We start from the raw sequence: 25,818 nt of genomic DNA on the forward strand, positions 1-25,818 counted from the left end.
AGGTTTGCTTTAAACTAAACAGCAATTATCTTTGGCTTGATTTCTTACCTTTAGTTTTTTGGGGTTCCTCAACGGAGCTCTTCATTCTCTCCTCAGCTTCTTGTGAAGTTTTTGAAAAACTTGACTTTATTTCACCTCTGGCTACTGGTTCAGCCTCTGTTGAGGTAGATAATTCACCCACAGGAAGCGTGTGCCCATTCTTTAGTGTACTATTTTGGGCAGGTTTGCTGTTAATTTCCCCATCTGAAGAATGAAAAGAATGGAAGCTTGGTAAGTTTTTAATAGAGTAGAAGATGAGGAGAAAGTGGCAGCAGGGTCAGTAACAGGGAACTTATTAAAGGTAATTGGCAAAAGAGCCAAAGGGAAGATGACCAGAATTTTCTTCATGCAGTGGATTACAATCTGGAATGCACTGTCAGAAAAGGCTGATGGAAGCAGGTTCATTGGCAACTTTGAAACAAAAATTGGATACATACTTGAGAGGAGTGTGACTAATTGGACAAATCTTTCAAAGGACTATCACAGACATAATGGGCTGAATGGCCTCCCTTTTGCATCTTCTATGATTCTATGAAGACAGTCAGTAAGCCATTGCTTAACACAATCTCAGTCTGTAAATCAGTGGTGCAAACAAATTGAGACTTAGGACACATAAGAAAAAGGTATTGTAACCAACCTGCTTTCTCAGTGTAAAGCAGTTACTGTTCTCACAGTATAATTCCAAGAATTCCTGCGTGCTATCTACTTTCTCACTAAATAGATAGAGAGACAGACAGCAGATAATTTGTTTATGCCCTCCTATCAGCTCCTTTCTGTGCCTTACCTTTTGCAATCTGTCTTTATTTCTCTTATCTATTTGGGTCCATTGCTATCTGTTTGGCAGTCTCAGTTACATCAGCGCTCAATACTGTCTTTTCCGGCCACACTGCATTCTGTTCATACCTTTGTGCTTTAGCCTATTGGCTCTTAAAAAGCTTAAGAAAATTTAGCTGATACTGCAAACAGGATCTGAGCAACACCTAGGTCCCCTGAGAACGGCCACTCAGTCAAGCTGCAGACTCAGCCAAGATTCCATCACTGGTGCATTCAGTTGCCACCCTAAAGTTTAGGGACCAACATGCATCTAAGGCTTCCAACTGCACATATGTTGTACATATTTCTGGGGCTAATACCTCTCATGACTATCCTGTCTCCAACTGCCCCACCCCCATGATCCCACCACTGATTGGCCAACACATCCATCTGTACAATGCTCCGCCTTCCCGTGGCCAAATGGAAAGCATACAGACTTTTAGTTACTCTGATGGGGTAATTATATTCTTGTTAGCCAAACACCCTTCTCCATCTCCAAAATTTGCATAATTAATAAAAAGTGTTCAAAGCTACTGGCGAAAAAATAATTTTGTTTTTAACACTCCCTATGATTTTACTTCAGAGTTACAGAACGTAGTCACCAGGAAATCAATCTTGAATGCTCAGAGGCTCCAAGATTTTTCTGGAGGGTTGGCAACCCTACTTGCACCAAGAAGCAATGCATTAAATTAATAGGAAGTTGCAAGTTGACAATAATTATTCTTCTCAGCAGGGAAGCCCTTGTTAAGAATAAAATCCAATTGTATTTTGTTTATGGTGAGTGGAGGGAAGGGTAGAGGCATTTACCCCTCTCCAGTTTATCTTCTCCCTTTCATCTATCTGCAGGAATTCCCAGAACATTCATCAACTCCGAATCCCCTCGTCTTCCCCTTGCTCTAATCCATCTTTAGCTGGTCACTACAAATTCTATTTCATCAGATTGCAATAACTACTTGCAATTATCTGGCACTTTTAAATGTAAATACGTACCAAAGCACTTCACTGAGGTATGATTAAAGGAAAAACCAACATTAACAGTCAGGAGAAAAGATGTCTTGCTGCAGTTGTTTAGAGCCTTGATGTAACCTCACCTGGAGTACTATGTATAGTTTTGGTCCCCTTATCTAAGGAAGGATGTACCTGCCAAAGAGAGAGTGCAACAGAGGTTCACCAGATTAATCTCTGGGATGGTGGTATTGTCTTATGAGGAGAGACTGGGTCTGTAGTCCCTTCAGTTTCGAAGAATGAGGGGTGACTTCATCGAAACTTTCAAAATTCTTACAGGACATGACAGGGTAAAAGTAGATACGATGTTTCCCTTGGCTGGTGAATCTAAAACCAGGAGACATGATCTTAGGATAAGGGGTAGGCCATTTAAGACTGAGATGAGGAGGATGATGAATCTTTGGAATTCTCCAGAAGGTGGGGGAAGCTCAATCATTGAGCATGTTCAAAACAGGAATCAATAGGTTTCTGGAGACTGACATTGGGTCATGGAGATAGCACCAGAAAGTGGTGTTGAGGTAGATGATCAGCCATGATCTAACTGAATGATGGAGCAGGCTCAACGGGCTGAATGGCCTAATCCTTTCCTATGTTCTTAGGATATTTTTCAGCACAAAAGCCCTATCTTGGCTGCAATGATTGCGATAGAGTTATCCCCTTTGTCCCATCTTTCTCATGCATTTCTTAAATTTTCATTTTCAAATATTTATTTCCTTCATAAAATCTGCTATGGACTCTGCTCCCACCATGATTTCTGGCTGGACAATCCATCTGCTAAGGACCTTCCACATGAAGGAATTTATCCTAAACTGTTTATTATTTTGAAAATCTTAATTTTATGCTTTTTAGTTACTGAATCTCCAACCAGCAAAAACCTCATTAAAAACTTCCATTATTTTGACTAGTGAACTCTGAACATATATCAGTTCCAAGTGTAACTCTATTCCTCCCCACTGCCAAAACTTCCTAACTTGTACTGCAGCAACTCACTTCTTAGACAGTACCTCCCAAAGCTCGTGACTTCCACCATCTAGAAGGACAAGGGCAGCAGGTACTTAGGAACATTATCACCTCAAATCACACCATCCTGACCTGGGACAAATATTGCTGCTGCTTCATTTTCACTGGGTCAAAATTCTTCAACTCCCTAAGAGGACTTTGGGGAGCACCTTTGCCATACAGACTGTAACAGCTCAAGATGGTGAACCACCACCTTCTCAGGGCAACAAGGGATGGACTGGCCTTGCCAGTGACACTCTCTCATCCCAAGTATGGCTATAAAAAAAATACTGTGAGCCTTTGAATCCATTTCAGTTCGTCAGCATATTATAAGAAGGAACAGCTTTTATCATTGGCAGTGGAGGCTGCTGGCATTAAACCAATCAGATTATTTCAATAGGTGGAACTGAAGCTCATTGGAATGAGATATGCTGACGAGTAGGACTAGAACCAGATGTTGTTTTGCATTGTGTACTGAATGCAAACTTAAGAAAATTATATGCCGTTGGCCAATACACGTTTATAGAATTGTATTGCACAGGTGGTGATTCGGTCCATTGTGCTTGTGCTGGCTCTTTGATAGTTAACTTTGCAAACTTCTCCTTTGGAAGTATATTTCCAATTCATTTGTAGAAGTACTTTTGAAACTGTTTTCACTGACCTTTCAGGCAATACTTTCCAGGTCATCATTACATGCTGTGTAAAAAAAAAATTCTCATCTCCCCTCTGGCTCATTTACCAATTACCTTAACCCTTATCTATTACTGACTCTCCTGCCAAAGAAAACTGCCAAAGAAAACAGGTTCTCCTCTTTCCTCTCTCAAAACACTTCACACTAGTTTATTTTGTGTTTGCCACAAAAAATGTTACGTGTAACAAATTGCTAAAATGCATCTAGTTAAAAACTTACTTTCTTCAAAATTCTATTTGGCAACACTTTCTTTTATGAAATAAGGTGGATATTCACTACTATGAATACATTAGCTAGTTTTACAGCACTTTGGCTGTACTTACAGTGCATGGACTGCAGTGGTTCAAGAGAGCAGCTCACCATCACCTTTTCCAGGGCAAGTAAGGATGAGCAATAAATGCTTGCCAAGCCAGTGACACCCACATCCCATGAATGAATGAATAAAAAAGCTTTATACAGGCCTTTAATGCAATAAAATATTCCAAAGCACTTTACAGGAGCATTAGTGGATGGTAGGAGAGTCCACTAACAACCCCACTAACTGGCCCCCAAGTTGTTTTAGCACTACAGCGGCCAAAGCCATGATGATGTCTTCAATATTTGATGGCTGCATCATGGTGGGGGAATCCATAGGTTTTGCTTTTGATGTGATATTGCACTGCATCAACATTTTCAAAATCATGAGGAGTCTGGACCAAGTGGATAAAGTGAAACTGTTCTCATTGGCAGAAGGGCTGAGAATCGGAGGACTGGACACTGTTTTAAGGCGATTGGCAAAAGAAACAATGGCAAAATGAACTTTAAAAAAAAACTCAGTGAATGGTTAAGATCTGGAATGTACTGCTTGAGGGTATTTTTGGTGAAGGCAGAATCAACCATGAGTTTCAAAAGGGAAATGGATAACCACCTGAAGAGAAAAAAAAATTGCGGGGCCGCAGGAAAAGAGCAGGCAAGTGGTACTAGTTGAGCTTCTCTTACAAGGTGTTGGCATTGACTCAATGGGGTGAATGGCCCCCTTCTGTGCTGTAAGCATTATATGATTCTATAATTCTCACTGTATAAATGCCTTTGGAAGATTAATTATTTGAAATAAGATCTTCTCAACCACACTGAAAATGTATGAAACTTGTCAACTACAAAGCCAACATTTCCATGACCAGTTTGAAATAGGGTAGCCAATTCTATCTAATTGTCTTAAAACCTCCCACAATCAAAGAATATCACAGAATCATACAATACAGTTGGTGGTCATTCAGCCCATCGCATTCATGGCAGCTCTTCGAAATAGCTATCCAATTAGTCTCACTCTTCCCCTGTATCTACGCAAATATTTCCTTTTCAATATTATAGATAACTTTAAAAATATAAGATTACTATTAAATCTGCTGCCATTGTCCTCTCAGGCAATGCATTCCAGATTACAATATCATGTCAAATTTACAGCACAGAAACAGGCCATTCGGCCCAGCATTTATGCCTCACACGAACTTCCTCATTGAACCCTATCAACCCATCTTTCAATTATTTTCTCTTTCATGTACTAATATAGCTTTCCCTTTAATAAATCTATGTTATTTGCCACAAACACTCCATGTGGCAGCAATTTCCATATTCTCACCACTGTCTGGATAAAGAAGTTTTTTTCCGAATTCCTTATAAACCAAGGTGACACTTCATGAGATCTGCCATAGGAGAACTAGGCACACCAAATCACTTGCTTTATCTAACTTTAATCACCAGTTGATCTGCAGCAATCACTCTGAGTTGCAGCTGTGAACTGGGAAAGCCTCAGCTGGTTTGTTAAAGGAACTGCTCCTACTGTTGTCACTAGGCTTTAGTCTATTAGCACTGAAAGACCATAGGCACTTACATTTCAATAAAAAGGGAAAAAATAAATCACACTACTCTGTGGAGATGTAGGTTTCACTTATTGCCTCAATTTGTTGGTGCCAGTGACAGGGAAGTACTTCATCCTGGTGCTGTACAGCTCCAAATACTTTCTCCAGACACAACTCAAGTCTGTAATAAGCTGAGTATTTGTCACAGATAAGGTAGAAACTGTATGAAAGTTTCACAATCCCAAAGTTATGCCTTAATGAAATCCTGGTGACAATATACATTGCTCTACAAAAGCCACTCAATCACAATGTTCCTCAAAGAGTTTGGGTGGGAGAAGGGATCCAACTTGCTCATTACTTAATTTGATTATATTAATTAAATCCAGATATATCAAATCTCTCTTCACTCTATGCACATTATACTTGCCTTGTTCAGGAATTTCTTTCAACACTCCCTTCTTAACCAGTTCAGCTCTGCTCTGTCTCACAGATAACTTCCTGTCCAAAACTGGAATTATAAAAATATGTCCGTGAAAAGACTTTCAGATAAATGTTTCTCCACAAGCTCCCTTAAGTGACATCATAAAATGCATATTAAAACTCAAGTCACAAGCAAAAGAATGAAGAGAGAGGCTAGGAAAAATTTAAGAAAATTCTTAGGTCATGAATACCCTTCCAGAAACAGTGATGGAGGCAGAATCCATAACAGCTTTTAAAACGAAAATGGATTAATACTTGAAAAATAAAAAATCAAGTGATAAAAGAAAAGGGGAATGGGATTAAGTGGATTGCTCTTTCAGAGAGCCTACACAGGCACAATGGACCATGTAGTCTCGTGCTATGCTTAGAATCCAATGATTCTACTAATATAACCAGTTCTGATCATCTTCAATATAACAAGGCTTTAGCCATTTATACAATAGGTTTGGTAGCTGTTTTATGCACTCAGGTACTTTCAAAGCTATACTGAGGCCATTCACAACATTGTCACTGGGCTTACTTAACATATAGGGAACAATATCTTCTAAGGAAGAAAACAATCACTTCAACTAAAATACTTCAGCCATGTACCTAATATGCTTCTTGTATGAAACAAAAGCAGAAAACAGGTCAGGCAGCAACCATTGAGAAAATACAAGACAATTTATGTTTCAGCTAATAAATCTTTCAGATCCAAATCTTGTGTCTTGTGCCTGATGTGTACTCCCATTTTTCTCTGTTTGTTTCATGTTTTCAGCATCTGCAATAATTTGATTTTTGCATCTAGCACTACCACTGCCAGTACTTCACTTCACTCCAGTCCTACACAGCTCAAAATGCTCTCCAAAACACAACCCAAGTTGCAAAGACACAACCTATAACTATGTTGCTGGATGTTTTCCATGGCTCTGATGGACAAAGCACAAAAATTTGACCCACTATCTATTCCATTGTTGTTCTTGAGACAACAATGTTGCATGAAAGAAGTTAGGGACAAAAACCCTAGAAGAGTTGCAAGGTGCCTTCCTAATATTATAACTACATTTAGAGGACTTAAGTATGTTCAGTCATGGATACGATGAGTTTGAAAAGGTCTTGAGAAGAGATGGAAAAGAAACTAGAGAGAGGCATGCATTCAAGGCTGCATCAAGCAGAGCCAGAGGATGCTTCAGTTGTTGGGAAAGGAGTGTGTGGTAAGCAGAAGAGGCAAAGGATGGCTTAAAGACCACCATGAGTTTCTCACATTTGGAGGCAAGGGTGAAGGGGGAAGAGGTGGGGTGTTTAAGGAGATGGTTGGTATTGGAGAAATGTAGCCCAGAGTTATCTCAGAAAAACGTGTGGCTTTGGTAGAGAAGATTGAAGCCTGAAAGAGCTAGACATGGTTAAGCCTGATTTGGGGATGGATGGCTAAACCGGGGGTTTGACAGATGTACTCAAGCCTGCATTGTTTGTACTTAGTTAGCATGACATACATTTCACGGAAATTATTGAATTAGGAACAGGGACTCAACAAAATTAACATAAGCGAATTAAGAGCAATGGAGAAATTAATGGCACAAATGGAAATAAATCCCCCAGATCAAATAGTTTCCATGATCCCAAACCATGATCTTCCAAAGTTCTTTCGATTTGGGAACTATTCCTTTAGATTGGAAAATTGCACGTTACTCAGCTACTTAAAGAAAGGTGATGGAGGGAAACCGTAAAATGGTAGACCAGTTAGACTAACATCGGTTGTCAGGAAATTCCTAGGGTCTATAACTAAGGATAAGGTGGCTGAATATGTTGAAACTTTTCAGTTGATCAGACAGCCAACAAGGATTTGTAAAGCACTGAAATTTTTTTGAAGAGGTGATTGTAATAGTAGACAGGGGAGTGTCTATGAATCTTACTCATATTGACTTTTAAAAGGCATTTGGTAAAATCCTTCAGAAGAGACCGTTTGCTAAATTGAAGCTCATGGAATTGATGTTAAATTATTGACCTTGTCAGAAAATTGGCTGAGCAGTAGCATCCAAGAGTAGGAATAATGGATGGTAGGAGTTAAGAATAGCTGAAACAGAGTTTAAATACAATCTCAAATCAAACACGTCAATTATTGGAAGATATTAGTACGTGTTAACATGCATCATGAGGCTCAAACTGCCATGCTTTCAATGTTAAGCAACTAGATACAGGGAAATTATGAACTTTACATATGTGGATTCTAATGCATATAACATTCCTTGGAAAATCTGCACTCTCAATGAAGACACACTTGAAACTGTAAATGCTTTAATTAATGCTGCTGGCCCCTGAACCAGAGAAACTATTGCACTGTGGAGGTGGCTCCTTAGAAGTTTCAAATGTGACACCTTCATAAACACAACCCTCGAGTGGAGTCTGCACAGATCTATTTCTATCTACAGCGGATAGCTCTTTCAAAAAGCCGCAGGGTCATGGTGGGCTGAGCAGCCTCTTCCTGTGCTGCATCATTCTATGATACTACTGTTGCCCATCAACAGCTTAGGCTGCAGAGATCTTGCTTCCCTTCTTTCCTCCTTCAATTAAGAATTTTTTTGACTGAAGAAAAAAAATGGCATAGGGTCTTTAGTAACGTGTGTGCAAACACTGAACTTTCAGAAGCAGGTGTTGCATCACAATTCCATGCCTCAAAAAGGACATGTGAACATTTCAGAACAAGACCACTCTTCAGAAATGGCGGCTCAATTGAAATCTAAGTTAACTTTCTTTTTACAGGCATGCATTGACCTGCATTATTCATGCTTTATTTCAGAAAATTTCAGCTTCAGCTTTCGAAGAGAAAAGCTGCCAATCATCTAATTTAAATTAGAAGATTAAATGCAGGTTTTTTTTTTAAATTAATCATCCACTAAGCTGTAATTGGAACAGCTGCAAAAATCGTTTATCTGATAAAAACAGAACATAAAATGAGTTTACAATTTACAGATTTCCCTCCCCTCATATTGTGCTATTGGGAACTGCAGATCAGCGAGCTAGATCATGAATAACTAATCTAATTAAAATCACAGGATCAGGAGTCTCCCTTGATGGCCTTGTGAGCAAATGCAGCACTGGCTCAGTGCTGCACCCTTTCAGACCAAAATATTCCTCCGTTTACTCAGTTAACTCATTCCTGCCAAGGTAGCAGCTGGGATACAACAACTGGTCTCTAAATATAAAAACAAAAAAAAACTGCGGATGCTGGAAATCCAAAACAAAAACAGAATTACCTGGAAAAACTCAGCAGGTCTGGCAGCATCGGCGGAGAAGAAAAGAGTTGACGTTTCAGGAGGACTCGAAACGTCAACTCTTTTCTTCTCTGCCGATGCTGCCAGACCTGCTGAGTTTTTCCAGGTAATTCTGTTTTTGAACTGGTCTCTAAACCCTGCGGCAAAAGGGGTGAAAAAGGAAAAATCAGTTGGAATTCCCACTGCTGATCACAATCCCATGATCCCCACTAGTCCATTATAGTCCTTTTTACAATGAAACAAACTGCCAACATTCACCGTTTAGACTCACATAGAATGGCCACTGGCTCAAAGTACCAGAGCAAACAGCATTCCAGAAAGGAGTTTCCATCTCCTTTGAAGTGGAGAGATTATGAAAGAATAAAGAATAAATCACAGAACTGAGATTCAACATAGATCAGTCTGGTGCACTGTATACTTTCAGTACAATCAGTAAGCTGCACATGAGCCTCAGAAGTTGAATCTTTGAGCTTTCCACACTGAAATTCTTGGCAACATGGAAAACCAAAGACAAATTCTATTCTAATCAAGCAGTTGTAAATAGAATGGTAGCAAGCAGAAGTGAAATGTGATAAACATCTACAGGATTAAGGGTCACCAAGAAAGAGTCGAGAGCTACCAATGAGAAGTAAAGTGTGCTTATCTGCTGGCTAGGATATACCTGCAGCTCAGTTCACAGGAGATTCTCATATCAACACACACCATATTGTTTTCCATTACTTTAAAGTAGAGCCCTGTTAAAGGAAATACACAGCTGAAAACAGGCCTCCACCTTGAAAGATGTAAAGACAGCTGCCCTCTCAATTGGCTCCATGTGTTCTGATGGAATTCCTCCGTCTATTTTAAAGAGGTATCAACCTACTTAAAATAGACAGATCATCTTTAAAATTGATGTAGTCGTTCAAAATCTTATCGAACTGTAGAGCAAGCTTGAGGAACTATTTCCTATGTTATTATCTTAAAGTGATAGACAAAGGAATATATAGTGGTTCTTAAGTTGGATACAGGAATGACCAATTCTGATGCAACACTGATGTAAACCACTCTTTGGCGTTGGTCATCTGTAACAGGATATCCCATCTGAAAACTTGAGGTAACCATAGTTTTACTGGGGCTACAAGTTTGGATATCCCATTGTCACTGGTAGGGTGATCCTCAACTTCTCACAGGCAACGAAGGGCTGATTTTAATCACAGCATCCTTACAGTCTAAGTGTCTTGCAAGAACACATCTATAGTGCGAATGATGAAAGCACTTGAAAGGAAGGAGTATACCTGTATTACTAAAGCTCCTCAGCTGCACCCTGGCCCTTCATTTTCCATTTCAGTTAATAAAGGTGACAAGTCAGTACAGTTGTAACACTTCTCAAATAATTTTCTCCAGTGTAACTATTTTCTACAGGCAGTGAGTGCAGCATACACTTATTCATCCACATCACTGAACTAAAGAGAAAGGAGGAGGGATGTGAGGGTAGACACGACACAATGTCAAAACAGAAAAGAGTTTAACGCTTACTCTCGAGTTGGATTGAAGCCATAGTAACAAGACAAATAGATTATATTATGAAAGTATCCTGCAAACACTAAGCCTCTAGCCTATTGGGCTGTCACTGTACAGTCATCATGTTACATGTAACCAAATCCAGTGACCCCTCAACAACTCTTTGCAGTATAAATTTATGTAAATACAATCACTATAGATGTCAAACTCACAGACTCCAATTACTGTCATCACCTCCCACACCAGCTTCCAATTTAGAAAGTTGATGGAAAACTCAATTAAATGTTGACTCTGGGATGTGTTGAAAGGTACAGATTAAATAAAGCTGTAATGCTAAATTAGGATAAATCTACTCTGAACAGCACTAAGTGAGGTTTGAAACTAAGGAGCAGTGTGCTGATAAATTTGCCAGTGCTGCAATGGACAATGCTTTGCACTGTCAAGATGCAATTTCAATTTGCTGCAATTGTTTGCATCCCTAACAATGGCTCACAGATGGATGGATGCACCATGCAGTGATACTGGGACATACAAACTGAGGTTAACTCCAAGTTCAATCCCTGGTTTGTTTAGCGATTTCAGCTGGAAATGCCAGCAGGCCGAACAGTTAGCTTTTAAGTTTCTGAGCTGAAGAGGACTAAAATAAAGAAAAGAAAAATAAAGAACAGAAAAAGGAGAGCCAGGGTTCTTTGTTGCCATTTATATTTAAGTGACCTCTGAAGGCCAACTTGGACTTGGCTGTGATATATATCTACAGCAATATATCCCAGTAAGAGCCTTTAAGACAAGAAAGAAGAAGTAGAAATCAGAAAAAGGTTTCTGATCTCTGACATATTGTGGGAGTGGGGTTCAAATTAAGGCCGGACCTTTTCTCTAAAGGGCAGTTGTGAAAGTAAATAAAATCATCGGGCCAATCAACCAAGCTACTGTACGATTGTCAAACAGCAGACTCAGAGCAGGTTAAACAGAGGTTCCTCCACAGGTGGAAAAGTTGTGCAGCAACTGTCAATCTACAGAGCAAGGGAAACATGCAAGAAGATGGAAAGCAGCAGTAGCCCACTTGATCGGGACACCAGCCATCATTCAAAGCATTCATTCCCTTCAACACAAGCACACTAGCGGAAGAGCATCATCTGCAAGATGTAGCACAGCAACTTGTCAAGGCTTCTTCGGGAGAAACTCTCAACCTCCAACTTCTACCACCCAGAAGCACAAGGGCAGCAATTCCCGCCAACACCACCCAAGCTCCCCTCCAAGTCACACACCAGCCTGACTTTAAAATATGCCGCCGTTGGGTTATAATCTTGGAACTGCTTACCTAACAGCACTGTGGGAGTACCTTTACCACACAAAATGCAACAGTTCAAGCAGTGGTTTCTCAGGAGCAGTTAGGAATGGGCAATAAATGCCAACATTGCCACTGACACCCACAACCCATTAAAAAAAAGGAACAAGGTGGGCCATCAAGAATTTCAACGTACATCATTCCCATTAGACACCAACATGCGCACTCCCATGATTCTGTGTGAAGCTATGTTAAACATCCTCACTGACAGTTTGCAACTTGAATTAAGAGGCATCAAACTCTGCCATAATGGAAATTTTCAATTCTCTTCAAACTAGATTATTTTCTCTGCTCAACCGAAAAGCTAAGGATTAGACAGAAATGAGAAATACAAGGAGTTGCTTGGAACACCAATAGGAAAAACAAACAATGACGGATAAAGAACCTCTGGCCCATCCAGCCTGTCCCACATAATTGTGATACCTTTGCATCACAATATAAACACAGTTTAGTTTAATTTCAAAGGAAATGGATGAACAGATAGGATTTCCTAGTCCCTAATCAATCCTGCTACTGAATTTCCAATTCTTTCTCATTTCTCTTAAACTGCTTAATTCCAGAACATTAAAAGCGTGGAACTCTTCCCTTGCTCTTAGAATCCACAGCCAGTTAAAACCCAAGCTTGTCTTCAACTAACCAAGGCTACTCAACCTCTCATCTTTTCTGACATTTACAAATATGACTGTGTCCAACATCCTTTCAGTTGGTAGCTGTGGTTCACTTGTCCAAGAATCAGAAAATTGTGGGTTCATGTCTGACCCTAGACACTCGAGCACAAAATCTCAGCTGATACACCCAGTTCAGGACTGAGGAATGGTGCACTGTCAAAGCTTCTGTCTTTTGGGTGACAGGCTAAACCAAGCCCCCATTTTCCCTCTCGCCTGAAAGTAAAAACTCCCATGGCACTATTTTGAGTTAGAGCAGGGGTGATCTCCCTGGTGCCCTGGCCAATATTTATCCCTCAAACATCATTTAAAAAAACAGCCGGTCATAATGACATTTATGAGAACTTGCTGCGTGCAAATTGGCTGCCATATTTTTTACTTTACAACAGTAGCTACACTACACATATTTTGCTGTAAAAAGGGCTTTGGATATCCTGAGGTTGTGCAAGACACTATGTAAATACAAATACAAAAGGCTAAATATTGCGAATGCTGAAAACCTAGTGTAGAAACAGCTGCTCAAAATGCGGTATTTGAGAAGCCAAATGCAGATTGGGTGATGGCTTTGTGGAACAGCTCCATTTGATCCATAAACTTCCAATGGCGTTCTATTTTAATTCTCTGCCTCACTCCCACCCTGACTGTTCTGTCCTCAGCCTCCTGCACTGCTCCAATGAAGCTTATCCGAAACTCTAAGAACAACATCTCATCTTTCGATTAGGGACTTCATGACCTTGCAGAGTCAACACCGGGTTTAACAGTTTCAGATCATAGGCACTGCTCCCATTTTTGCAGAGAACAGGTGCCAGTAATCATTCTGCTATTAACTCCACTTTTTTGCCTGTCCCCCTAGACTCCTTTGTTGATCAAAAATCTGTCTAACTCAACCTTGAATATAATCAGTGACCAAGCCTCCACTGCTCTCTGTGGAAGAGAATTCCAAAGACTAAGGATCATCTGAGAGAAATTTCTAATCTCCATCTTAAATGGGAAACAGTTATTTTTAAATTGTACCTCATAGTTCTAGATTCCCTCATGACAGAAAACATTTTCTCAGAATCGACCTCATCAAGGTCCCTCAGAATCCAAGAGGTTTTAAAAAGATTACCTCTCATTCTTCTAAAGTCTCATGAGTATAGGCCCAACCTGCTCAACCTTTCCTCATAAGGCACCCCCTTCATCCCAGAAATCAACCAAGTGAACCTTCTTTGAATTTCCTCCAATGCAAGTATATCCCCTTCCTTAAGCAAGGAGACCAGACTATACACAATACTCCAGGTGCAGCCCTGTATAGTTGTAGCAAGATTTTATACACCATCCCCCTTGCAATAAAGGTCAACATTCAAATTGCCTTCCAAATTACTTGTTATACCTGCATGTTAACTTTTTGTGAATCATGTACAAGGACACACACAGCCCTCTGTAACTGCAACATTCTGCAGTCTTTCTCTATTTAAATAATATTCTGCTTTTCTATTCTTCCTGCCAAAGTGGACAACCTCTCATTTTCCCACATTATACTCCGCCTACCAAATTTTTACCAACACGCTTAACCTATCTATATCCTTTACTTTCCTACCTATCAGCAGCAAATTTGGCTGCAACACCGTCGGTCCCTTCATCTAAGTTATTAAAATAGACCACAAGTAGTTGAGGCCCCAATACTTATCCCTGTGACACTCCATTGGTTACAGTTTGCCAACCTGAAAATAACTAATTTATCCTGACTCTGTTTTCCATAATACCTGAAAATCAACTAAGTACTTTTGAAGTGTAGTCGCTTTGTAATGTAGGAAATGTGGCAGCCAACTTGTGCAAGCTCCCACAAACAGTATTGTGATAATGACCAGATACTTTGTTTAAGTAATGTTGACCAGGGTACAGGGGATAACTCCCCTGTTCATCTTTAAAATAGTATCATAGGATCTTTTACCTGGAAGACCAGATGGGGCCTCGGTTTAATGTCTTATCTAAAAGATGGCACCCCCAACAGTGCAGCTCTCCCTCAATGCTGAACAGAGGGCAGTCTCCTAGATTTTTGTGCTCAAGTGTCTAGAGTGGAGCTTAACTGCTTCTCTCTCCACAGATGCTGTCTGACCTGCTGAGTATTTCCAGCATGTTCCATTTATAGTATAAATGTAAATCTTTCCTTCTTTCATCAAAGAGTTTCTTTCTCAAAAATGCATGTTTTCTATCAAAGGTTCTCTACTCCAACTGGTCAATGCAAGTCAAAAACAGAATTACCTGGAAAAACTCAGCAGGTCTGGCAGCATCGGCGGAGAAGAAAAGAGTTCTCGTTTCGAGTCCTCATGACTCTTCGACAGAACTAGGTGAATCCCAGAAATATGGTAGGGTTCCCCCTTGTCCTCACTTATCACCCCACCAGCCTCCGCATTCAAAGGATCATCCTCCGCCATTTCCGCCAACTCCAGCAAGATGCCACTACCAAACACATCTTCCCTTCACCCCCACTGTCGGCATTCCGTAGGGATCGTTCCCTCCATGACACCCTGGTCCACTCCTCCATCACCCCCTACTCCCCAACCCCCATCTAGGGCACCACCCCATGCCCACGCAAAAGATGCAACACCTGCCCCTTCACTTCCTCTCTCCTCACCGTCCAAGGGCCCAAACACTCCTTTCAAGTGAAGCAACATTTCAATTGCATTTCCCCCAACTTAGTCTACTGCATTCATTGCTCCCAATGCGGTCTCCTCTACATTGGAGAGACTAAACATAAACTGGGCAACCGCTTTGCAAAACACCTGCGATCTGTCCGCAAGAATGACCCAAACCTCCTTGTCGCTTGCCATTTCAACACCCCATCCTGCTCTCTTGCCCACATGTCTGTCCTTGGCTTGCTTCATTGTTCCAGTGAAGCCCAATGCAAACTGGAGGAACAACACCTCATCTTCCGAATAGGCACTTTACAGCCTTCTGGACTGAATATTGAATTCAACAACTTTAGGTCTTGACCTCCCTCCTCCATTCCCCCCCCCCTTCTGTTTCTTCCCCCTTCCTTTTGTTTTTTTCCAATAAATTATATAGATTTTTCTTTTTCCCTCCTATTTCCATTATTTTTAAATCTTTTATGCTCCTCCCACCCCCACTAGAGCTATACCTTGAGTGCCCTACCATCCATTCTTAATTAGCACATTCGTTTAGATAATATCACCAACTTTGACACCTATGTGTTCTTTTGTTCTGCCGTTTGTGACATCTTTTGATGATCTGCTTTTATACAACCACACCCGCCAGCCCCCCCACCCCCACCACCACCACCACCACCACCCACCCCAACCACCTTAAACCAGCTTATATTTCAACCCTTCCTGGGATTCACCTAGTTCTGTCGAAGGGTCATGAGGACTCAAAACATCAACTCTTTTCTTCTCCGCCGATGCTGCCAGACCTGCTGAGTTTTTCCAGGTAATTCTGTTTTTGTTTTGGATTTCCAGCATCCGCAGTTTTTTTGTTTTTATCTCTGTGGTCAATGCAAGTATTGGCAACTCTTTGGAAACAGTCAATCACTCCACTGCAGGAGGAATCATAACTAGAAAAGAACAGGCTTGCTTTGATGATTTGTTGCAATGACTGGTGTCACCAATTTAAAAGAAAAGACAGTTTTGTTTTAGTCTTTCATGGGATGACAGAGTCATTGGCAAGGCCAGCATTTGTTGCCCATCCCTAATTGCTCGAGAAGGTGGTGGTGGTAAGCCAACTTTCTGAACTGTTGCTGTCCATCTGGTGCAGGTACACCCATAGTGCTGTTAGGACGGAAGTTCTAGGATTTTGACCCAGTGACAATGAAGGAATGGTAATATAGTTCCAAGTTAAGATGATGTGTTCCAGTGGTGTTCCTCAGAGGTCAGCATTAGGACCATTATTCTAATTAATAATTCATTAATAACCTGAATTTTGGTATACAGGGCACAATGTTAAAGCTTGAGAATTATTCGAGAAACCGAAATGTAGTAAACAATGAGGACAGCAACAAACTTCAGGATATAGGCAGACTTACAAAATGGGCAGACGAATAGTAGATGAAATTTAATAGTGCGAAATGTTGTTACATTTTGGTAGGAGGAACAAGGAGAGGCAATATGAATTAAATCTTACAAACCTACAAGGGATGCAGGAACAGAGATTTGGGCATGTATGTATACAAAGGAGAGATGGTGGCGTAGTGGTCCAGTAATCCACAGACTCAGGCTAGAGGACTTGGAACGTGATTTCAAAATCCACCATGGCAGCTGGTGGAATTTAAATTGAATGAATAAAATTTGGAATGGAAACCTCGTCTCAGCAATGGCGACCATGAAACTATCATCGATTGCCATAAAAACCCATATGGTTCACTAATGTCTTTTCAGGAAGGAAATCTGCTGTCCTTACCTGGTCTGGCCTAAATGCGACTCCAGACCCATAGTAATGTGGTTGATTTTTAACTGCCCTCTGAAATGGCCCAGCAAGTCACTCAATTCAAGGCAATTAGGGAACCTTGCCAGCAAAGCCCACAACCCAGGAAAAAAAAAGTTTAAAAAAGTAATTGACAGTGGCAAGTCAAGTTGAGAAAGCTATATAAAAACAGAAGATTCTTGGCCCTCTTAGTCGAGGAATAAAGAACAAGGAGGTTATGCTAAAGCTATATAAAACATTTGTTAGGTCTCAGCTAGAGTACTGTGTTCATTTCTAGACATCACATTTTCAAAAGGATGTCAAGGCCTTGGGGAAGTTGTAGATTTACTAAAATTGTATCCATAAACTGAGGGATTTAGTTGTGCGAAGAAACTGGAGGAGACTCAATTGTTTACAATTGGATTCAACAGAGGTGTGCAAAATCATGAATAGTTTTGGTAAGATAAATAGAGAAACTGTTTCCAGTGGCAGATGGGCCAGTAACCAGTGGACAAAGGTTTAAGGTGATTGGCAAAAGAACCAGAAGTGTCATGAGGGAACACTTTCAAAAGAGAATTATTTAACTACTTGAAGAAAAGAAATGTGAAGGATGAGGAGGAAAGGGCAGGGTGAATGTAACTATTGCATTGGAAGCAGTTCAGAGAAGGTTTACCAGACAAATAACTGGAATGGGTGGGTTGTCTTATGAGGAAAGGTTGGACAGATTAGGCTTGTATCTGCTGGAGTTTAGATGATTTAGAGCAACTTGATTGAAACAAATAAGTTCCTGAGGGGTCTTGACAGGGTGGATGTGGAGAGGATGTTTCCTCTTGTGGAAGAACCTAGAACTAGAGATCACTGTTTAAAAATAAGGGCTCACCCATTTAAAACAGAGATGATGTGAAATTTTTTCATTCAGAGGGTTGTAAATCTTTGGAACATTCTTCCTAAAAAGGTGGTGGAAGCAGAGTCTTTGAATGTTTTTAAGGCAGAGGTGGATAGGTTCTTGGTAAGCTTGAGGTGATGGGCTATTGGGGGTAAGTGGGATGCAGATTTCAGGTTACTATCAGATCAGCCATGATCTTATTAAGTGGCGGAGCAGGTTCGAGGGGCTGAATGCTCCTGTTCCTTGTTTGTATGTTTGCAATTGAACAAATCTATCAAAGTGCTGATAACAGGCATGATGGATCACCAACATCCTGTATCATTCTAGGATTCTAATTAATGATGGTAGCAATCAAAATATGAAACTACTTTTCTTCTCTAACATTGTCTCTGCTCACTGAATGCTATTCCTATTTTTCTTGAAGGTGCACATTCTTGTTGGGATACAATTCCAGTCATCTTCCAACTTGCTCCAGCAGCACTCTTCATGTGTCAGGTCAGGCAGTGAATACCGGCAAGCTGTTCAGCTATGAAGGGCACAACAGTTGAACTCAATCCGGTTTCCATCCAAAGCCCTCATATACAACATCCAATAGATGCCACTGGAAGCTATCAACCGTTTTCCAGTGAACAGCTGACAGGTTTCTATCAGTTTTCACTTAAGTCAAGAGAATTTATGTTGCTTCGTTAGAGGCAGAATGCTTTAAAATAATTTAAACTTCTGATATGTTAAATTGTACTTTAAATTTTTCAAGTAATAATTCCCAGTTTTTTACCTGCAGATGTTTCCTTGAACTTTTCACTGGTTTTCTTTTTCCGCCATTTCCACGGTTTGAATATTTTTCCAAATCCCGGAAATTTTCCTCTTCTCCGTGCAGTGGGTGTGTTCGAACCAGAGACATCGTTCTCCGAACCCATTGATGGAAGCTGCTCCCCTTCCTCAGCTGCACACAGCCACCAAATGGGAAAAATAAAAGCAATGAAATTCTGGTATGAAAAATGAGGGAATAGAATCAACAACAAAACAAGTTGCATTAGGGAATCAGCTGTTGAGCACTGGCATTTGGTTCTTGAATAGCCTTACGCAAAGCAACCCCAACCAGAGCACTGTGGGGAGGGAGGGGGAGAAAGGGAGGCAGAGGGAAAGGGAAAGGGTGGTAGAAGGAGAGGGAAAGGACGGGAGAGGAGAGGGAAAAGGAAAGTGGGGAAAGAAAGGGGAGAAGAGAAAAAGCAGGCAAGAAAAGCAGGCGGTAAAAGGGGGACTAATGGGGAATCGGATTCCATTCACATTTAGAACCAGAGTTTGAATCTAGCCCAGGATGATAGGGCGCCCATTTCAGTTGTCAAAATTATTACCCTTTGGGAAAATAAGCTCCTACAGAAGTACCAAATTTGCTTGAGGGAGTGCTTCCCAATGGGAGTTGTGGCCCATGGTTTGAGAGCCCCTGTTACATAGCATTCTAGGATGTTTGATGTTAAAAGGAGCCATGTAAGTGATGGTCTTCCTTTCTCTTTTTTTTGCTTTTATCACGTGCAACATAAATTGGTGACCAGAAACTGCAAAAACATCCTTCACCAATTCATTGTTTTGACAAAAAGTTAATCAAATTGGAGGACAGACTGCTGACAATTATACACATCACTCTTTTGTTATTTGTTTATTTTTCCATTCCAAGAGGAACCACATAAACAATTAATCTTATTCTGCAATTCGCCTGGAAGCAATACTTTTCAACATGCTATACATTAAATCATGTGCAAATATCAGTCAATTTTGAATAATAGTTTAATATACACACAACCTAGTGAAGGCACAGCAGATACTTAACTCAATGATACTGGAACCCAGTGAGACAGTGACAAACCTGGATATTCACCTTGCAAGAGTCTGTTCAGGTGGCATGGCATCTTCATGAAGTAACAGATTTTCTACCAGTTTTGGGACTACAAAATGACACATATCAGTTTATTTGCCCTTTGGTCCAGCTCTAAACATTGGCCAAGAGCAGTAGTTCAGAATTTGGCTGATGGAAAACATCTGTTCATGTTTCCATGATCTAACAGAATATCATGGAAAGTAAGCATTTCCTGGTAGCAGAGATCAGTCATAAAGTTAAATGGTTTCTGACCTCATGTATGCACTAGGTGTTAGGAAGTTCAAAATTGAGTCAATATGATAAGCTTTGCCAAGAACTGCAGACAAAAGGGAATGACCTGATTAACTGATTAGGTAAAACTGTGGCAGATGGTGTTCAATTACAGGAAGCATGAGGTCATATGCTTTGAATTCAAGAATGATTCTAAATGGCAAGAGATTAGGAACATTGAGGAAGCAAAGGATTTGGGTATCTACCCACATTAACCATATTAAAAGGCAACAGACAGGTAGAAAAGGACATGGGGAGTGTTGGCTGTTATCTCAAGCGGGCTCAGATACAAGAGAGAAGCTATGCTTTAGTTTTACAGAGCTTTAGTTAGACTCCACCTGTGGAGATCTGCACTAGTTTTTGGGCACCAAACCTCAGGAAGGATAAAACAAAAACAGAATTACCTGGAAAAACTCAGCAGGTCTGGCAGCATCGGTGGAGAAGAAAAGAGTTGACGTTTCGAATCCTCATGACCCTTCGACAGAACTGAATTTTTATACAAGAAAGAGTTGAAATATAAGCTGGTTTAAGGTGTGTGGGGGGGGTGGAGAGAGAGAGAGAGAGAAGTGGAGGGGGGGTGCGGTTGTAGGGACAAACAAGCAGTGATAGAAGCAGATCATCAAAAGATGTCAACAACAATAGAACACATAGGTGTTAAAGTTGGTGATATTATCTAAACGAATGTGCTAAGTAAGAATGGATGGTAGGGCACTCAAGGTATAGCTCTAGTGGGGGTGGGGAAAGCATAAAAGATTTTAAGATATTTAAAAATAATGGAAATAGGTGAGAAAAGAAAAATCTATATAATTTATTGGGAAAAAAAGGAAGGGGGAAACAGAAAGGGGGTGGGGGTGGGGGTGGGGGTGGGGGTGGGGTGGGGGTGGGGGAGGGAGCTCAAGACCTAAAGTTGTTGAATTCAATATTCAGTCCGGAAGGCTGTAAAGTGCCTAGTTGGAAGATGAGGTGTTGTTCCTCCAGTTTGCGTTGGGCTTCACTGGAATAATGCAGCAAGCCAAGGACAGACATGTGGGCAAGAGAGCAGGGTGGAGTGTTAAAATGGCAAGCGACAGGGAGGTTTGGGTCATTCTTGCGGACAGACCGCAGGTGTTCTGCAAAGCGGTCGCCCAGTTTACGTTTGGTCTCTCCAATGTAGAGGAAACCACATTAGGAGCAATGAATGCAGTAGACTAAGTTGGGGGAAATGCAATTGAAATGTTGCTTCACTTGAAAGGAGTGTTTGGGCCCTTGGACGGTGAGGAGAGAGGAAGTGAAGGGGCAGGTGTTGCATCTTTTGCGTGGGCATGGGGTGGTGCCATAGGAGGGGGTTGAGGAGTAGGGGGTGATGGAGGAGTGGACCAGGGTGTCCCGGAGGGAGCGATCCCTACGGAATGCCAATAGGGGGGGTGAAGGGAAGATGTGTTTGGTGGTGGCATCATGCTGGAGTTGGCAGAAATGGCGGAGGATGATCCTTTGAATGTGGAGGCTGGTGGGGTGATAAGTGAGGACAAGGGGGACCCTATCATGTTTCTGGGAGGGAGGAGAAGGCGTGAGGGCGGATGCGCGGGAGATGGGACGGACACGGTTGAGGGCCCTGTCAACGACCGTGGGTGGAAAACCTCGGTTAAGGAAGAAGGAGGACATGTCAGATGAACTGTTTTTGAAGGTGGCATCATCGGAACAGATGTGACGGAGGCGAAGGAACTGAGAGAATGGGATGGAGTCCTTACAGGAAGCGGGGTGTGAGGAGCTGTAGTCGAGGTAGCTGTGGGAGTCGGTGGGTTTGTAATGGATATTGGTGGACAGTCTATCACCAGAAATTGAGACAGAGGTCAAGGAAGGGAAGGGAAGTGTCTGAGATGGACCATGTGAAAATGATGGAGGGGTGGAGATGGGAAGCAAAATTAATAAATTTTTCCAAGTCCCGACGAGAGCATGAAGCGGCAGCGAAGTAATCATCGATGTACCAGAGAAAGAGTTGTGGAAGGGGGCCGGAGTAGGACTGGAACAAGGAATGTTCCATATACCCCATGAAGAGACAGGCATAGCTGGGGCCCATGCAGGTACCCATAGCCACACCTTTTATTTGGAGGAAGTGAGAGGAGTTGAAGGAGAAATTGTTCAGTGTGAGAACAAGTTCAGCCAGACGGAGGAGAGTAGTGGTGGATGGGGATTGTTCGGGCCTCTGTTCGAGGAAGAAGCTAAGGGCCCTCAGACCATCCTGGTGGGGGATGGAGGTGTAGAGGGATTGGATGTCCATGGTGAAGAGGAAGCGGTTGGGGCCAGGGAACTGGAAATTGTTGATGTGACGTAAGGTGTCAGAGGAATCACGGATGTAGGTGGGAAGGGACTGGACAAGGGGAGAGAGAAGGGAGTCAAGATAACGAGAAATGAGTTCTGTGGAGCAGGAGCAATCTGAGACGATCGGTCTACCAGGGCAGTTCTGTTTGTGGATTTTGGGTAGGAGATAGAAGCGGGCCATCCGAGGTTGGGCGACTATCAGGTTGGAAGCTGTGGGAGGAAGATCCCCAGAGGAGATGAGGTCAGTGACAGTCCTGGAAACAATGGCTTGATGTTCAGTGGTGGGGTCATGGTCCAGGGAGAGGTAGGAGGAAGTAACTGCGAGTTGACGCTCAGCCTCCGCGAGGTAGAGGTCAGTGCGCCAGACAACAACAGCACCACCCTTGTCAGCGGGTTTGATGACAATGTCAGGGTTGGACCTGAGAGAACGGAGTGCAGTAAGTTCAGAGAGACAGGTTAGAATGGGTGAGAGGTGCAGAGAAATTGAAACGACTAGTGTCGCGCCGACAGTTCTCAATGAAAAGATCAAGAGAAGGTAAGAATCCAGAGGGAGGGGTCCAGGTGGAGGGAGAATATTGGAGATGGGTAAAAGGATCCGTTGAACTGGGAGAGGACTCCTGCCCAAAGAAGTGAGCCCGGAGACGAAGACGGCGGAAGAAGAGTTCAGCATCATGCCGAGCCCGAAATTCATTGAGGTGAGGGCGTAAGGATATGAAACTAAGTCCTTTGCTGAGCACTGAACGTTCAGCATCGGAGAGGGGAAGGTCAGGGGGTATAGTGAATACACGGCTGGGGTTGGGATTGGAAGATGGGGTGGGGACGGAGGGACGGGCAGGGGTGGAGGGTCCTAGATGGGTGTTGGTGTCGATGAGTTGTTGGAGCTTGTGTTCCTTAGCACTTGAGAGAAAGAGAAAAAGTTTCTTGTTGAGGCGTCGGATGAGCCGAAGAATAAAATGAAACTGGGGGCAAGCGCAGCTTTGATAAAGGGTACGGCGGTGCTGCTGGAGGGAGAGGTCAAGTGCGTTCATATGGCAGCGCATGGCACTGATTGTGGATTTCAGAATGTGACAGGAACAGCAGTCTGAGAAACGTTTTATGTCCCGGAGATACCTATAATCCTGGGTGGGTTCGAAACATGAGAGGTGGAATTTCAGTTGAAATCCACGTGGGGTAAGTCGGAGATGGAGACAGTCACTGAGAAAGGAGATGTGGCTGTGAAAGCGGGTTTTAATAAACACCTTGTCAAACACCAGGAGGGAAATGGAAAGCAATGAAGGTGAGCAAGGCAAAAGTGAGGAACGGAAATCTTGTCGCAGAAAAGAACAGAACTTCTTCAAGGAGGTAGGCATTTCTTGAAGAGCAGTGGCAGTCAATTAAACACAGATAAAAACAAAAAAACTGCGGATGCTGGAAATCCAAAACAAAAACAGAATTACATGGAAAAACTCAGCAGGTCTGGCAGCATCGGCGGAGAAGAAAAGAGTTGACGTTTCGAGTCCTCATGACCCTTCGACAGTTCAACTCCCTACCCAAAAAGCAGTGCCTTGTGGAGCAGTTAGAACTTTCAACACTGAAACTGATTGATTTGGGGGAGGGGAGGGGGGGGGGGGGGGGTGTATAGCGAGGGGGAAAGGGTGGGAGTTGAACAGAAGGGGAGAGGAAAGGACAACTGACACATCCATATACTAGGTACGCATTACGCCAAATCTTACAAAGAATGCACGGTGCAGAAATAGGCCACTCAGTCCAACTGGTCCATGCTGATTCTTATGCTCCACACGAGCCTCCTTCTACCCTATTTCATCCTACCCTATCTGCATCTATTACTATACATTTTTTTTATATGGGGTGTATTATTCATTTGAAATTCAATTTGCACACATTATTCACAATTGATTTGATCAAAAAGAGAACTTGTATGTTTTTAAATAAAAACAAAGGGATTATACTCAAATATTTACAGATATTGTAAATAATTTTTGAAAAAATGTCCAATGCAATGGGCATGGAATACTTTCTGCAGAGAAGAAATTTTCCCATCAAAATAGAAGTTTATTTGTACTTGATCATGTCCTTTGTATTAGAGTCAACTAAAGCAGGGTGGGGCACCTTCTACATATTGAAGTCGCTGGATGAATCCGACTCAATTTTGAGAGCTTTAAAGTCTAGAGTGTGGGCTACTATTTCTTCAAATTCAGAAAAGATTTAAGTTACACATAAATTAAGAATTTATTTTTTAAAAGAAAAACTTATGGACATTCCCCATTCTTAGTTTTCCACAATCTGATTCAAGAAGTTCTTAAAAATATCCTGTATATAAATTTACTCCAGGTAAGCATTCCCTGATATTCCATCACTCAGGGCTATTTTTCTTCATATATATCATGCAGAGGGGGCAACTCTTTGTAAGCCATTCCTCCAGGGTTGTTTGTGGAGACATTTGCAGTCCAGTTCTGTCTGTGAATTGACCTGCTCCGATGCAAATTTCCTCACTGCAGGCTCTGCATTGTTGCTTCGTGGTTTCAAAACTCTCAAGTTGCCATTGCAAAATTAGTTTGCTGTGAAGAGATCAGAAAGATCACTGATGCTCCAGACTCAGGCAAAACTTCAGCCCAATTACTATCATTCTTCAGTTGTTTTTTGGTTTTGGTCACTGTCCAGTAGGTGCAAAACCGTCCATTTTGTCCTGGGCGATTAAACACCTGCCAACAGGTGGCAGGTCAAATCACAGAGGTGACCATCCAATTTTTTGGCAGAGCTGTGTGGGTGCTGATTGCTTCATAATGTTGAGAAATGAAAAACCAGACAGTTTTCCTAATGGTGGATTCTGCAACACCCCATCCTCCCTGCCCCTACAAAAAAAGGGTTCAGTGAAAAGCTCTGCTGTTACATGTAGAAGGGCAAAGGTGGTCAGGTTTGCACGTATATGTGGCTTGTTAAAAAAAAATCCACACGCAACTCATGTTCCGCCCTCCAGTGGGGTCACCCAATTCCCAGGCCTCAATGAATGCTGTTTGTGCCAGATGCTCAGAGCTTGTGTCTCAGGAATAACTTTGCCTCCAATTATCCTCAGAGAACTAACCTTTAGATAGCATCCTCAGGTCATCTCAAAGCAGTTCACAGTAAACAAAATACTTTATTAGGCAAATGTGGCATCCAATTTGCACACTGCCAGATCCCACTAACAGCCACAAGATAAATGACCAGTTAATTAGCTTTCGTTATTGTAGGGTAAGGCTAAGTGTTTTGGAAGAATGCCTTAGCTCTTTTTTTAATAATGTCATGGAATCTTTTCATTCCACTTGAGTTCATTGCTGATGTCAATGAACCTGGGTCCATTGTTGATAGCAAGTTAAGCCACCATGTGGCTGCCTCCCAGCAGTTCTCCACCAAATTCCCTCCACCTTATGGACTTCTCTCTGCTTAATCGGACCATGTGCCTACCCTGAAGCTGCACACCAAGT

The 25,818-nt window shown here is 41.8% G+C and overlaps 1 protein-coding gene across 10 annotated transcripts in view; it reads right to left on the reverse strand.

Moving 5' to 3' along the window:
• Positions 1-25,818, reverse strand: part of phactr4b (phosphatase and actin regulator 4b) — a 188,259-nt gene that overhangs the window by 25,301 nt on the left and 137,140 nt on the right. For 9 of the 10 annotated variants that reach the window (XM_041212742.1, XM_041212743.1, XM_041212744.1 and 6 more), the window contains 3 exons: positions 18,686-18,853; positions 5,813-5,893; positions 49-243 (listed from right to left, as the gene is read on the reverse strand). In XM_041212742.1, the coding sequence (XP_041068676.1) occupies positions 49-243; positions 5,813-5,893; positions 18,686-18,853 (444 nt within the window). The remainder of the gene's footprint in view (positions 1-48; positions 244-5,812; positions 5,894-18,685; positions 18,854-25,818) is intronic. The other variant, XM_041212747.1, reaches the window with a different exon arrangement.

The sequence above is a fragment of the Carcharodon carcharias genome, chromosome 19 (genome assembly GCF_017639515.1).
Source record: "Carcharodon carcharias isolate sCarCar2 chromosome 19, sCarCar2.pri, whole genome shotgun sequence".
NCBI classification, from domain to species: Eukaryota; Metazoa; Chordata; class Chondrichthyes; order Lamniformes; family Lamnidae; genus Carcharodon; species Carcharodon carcharias.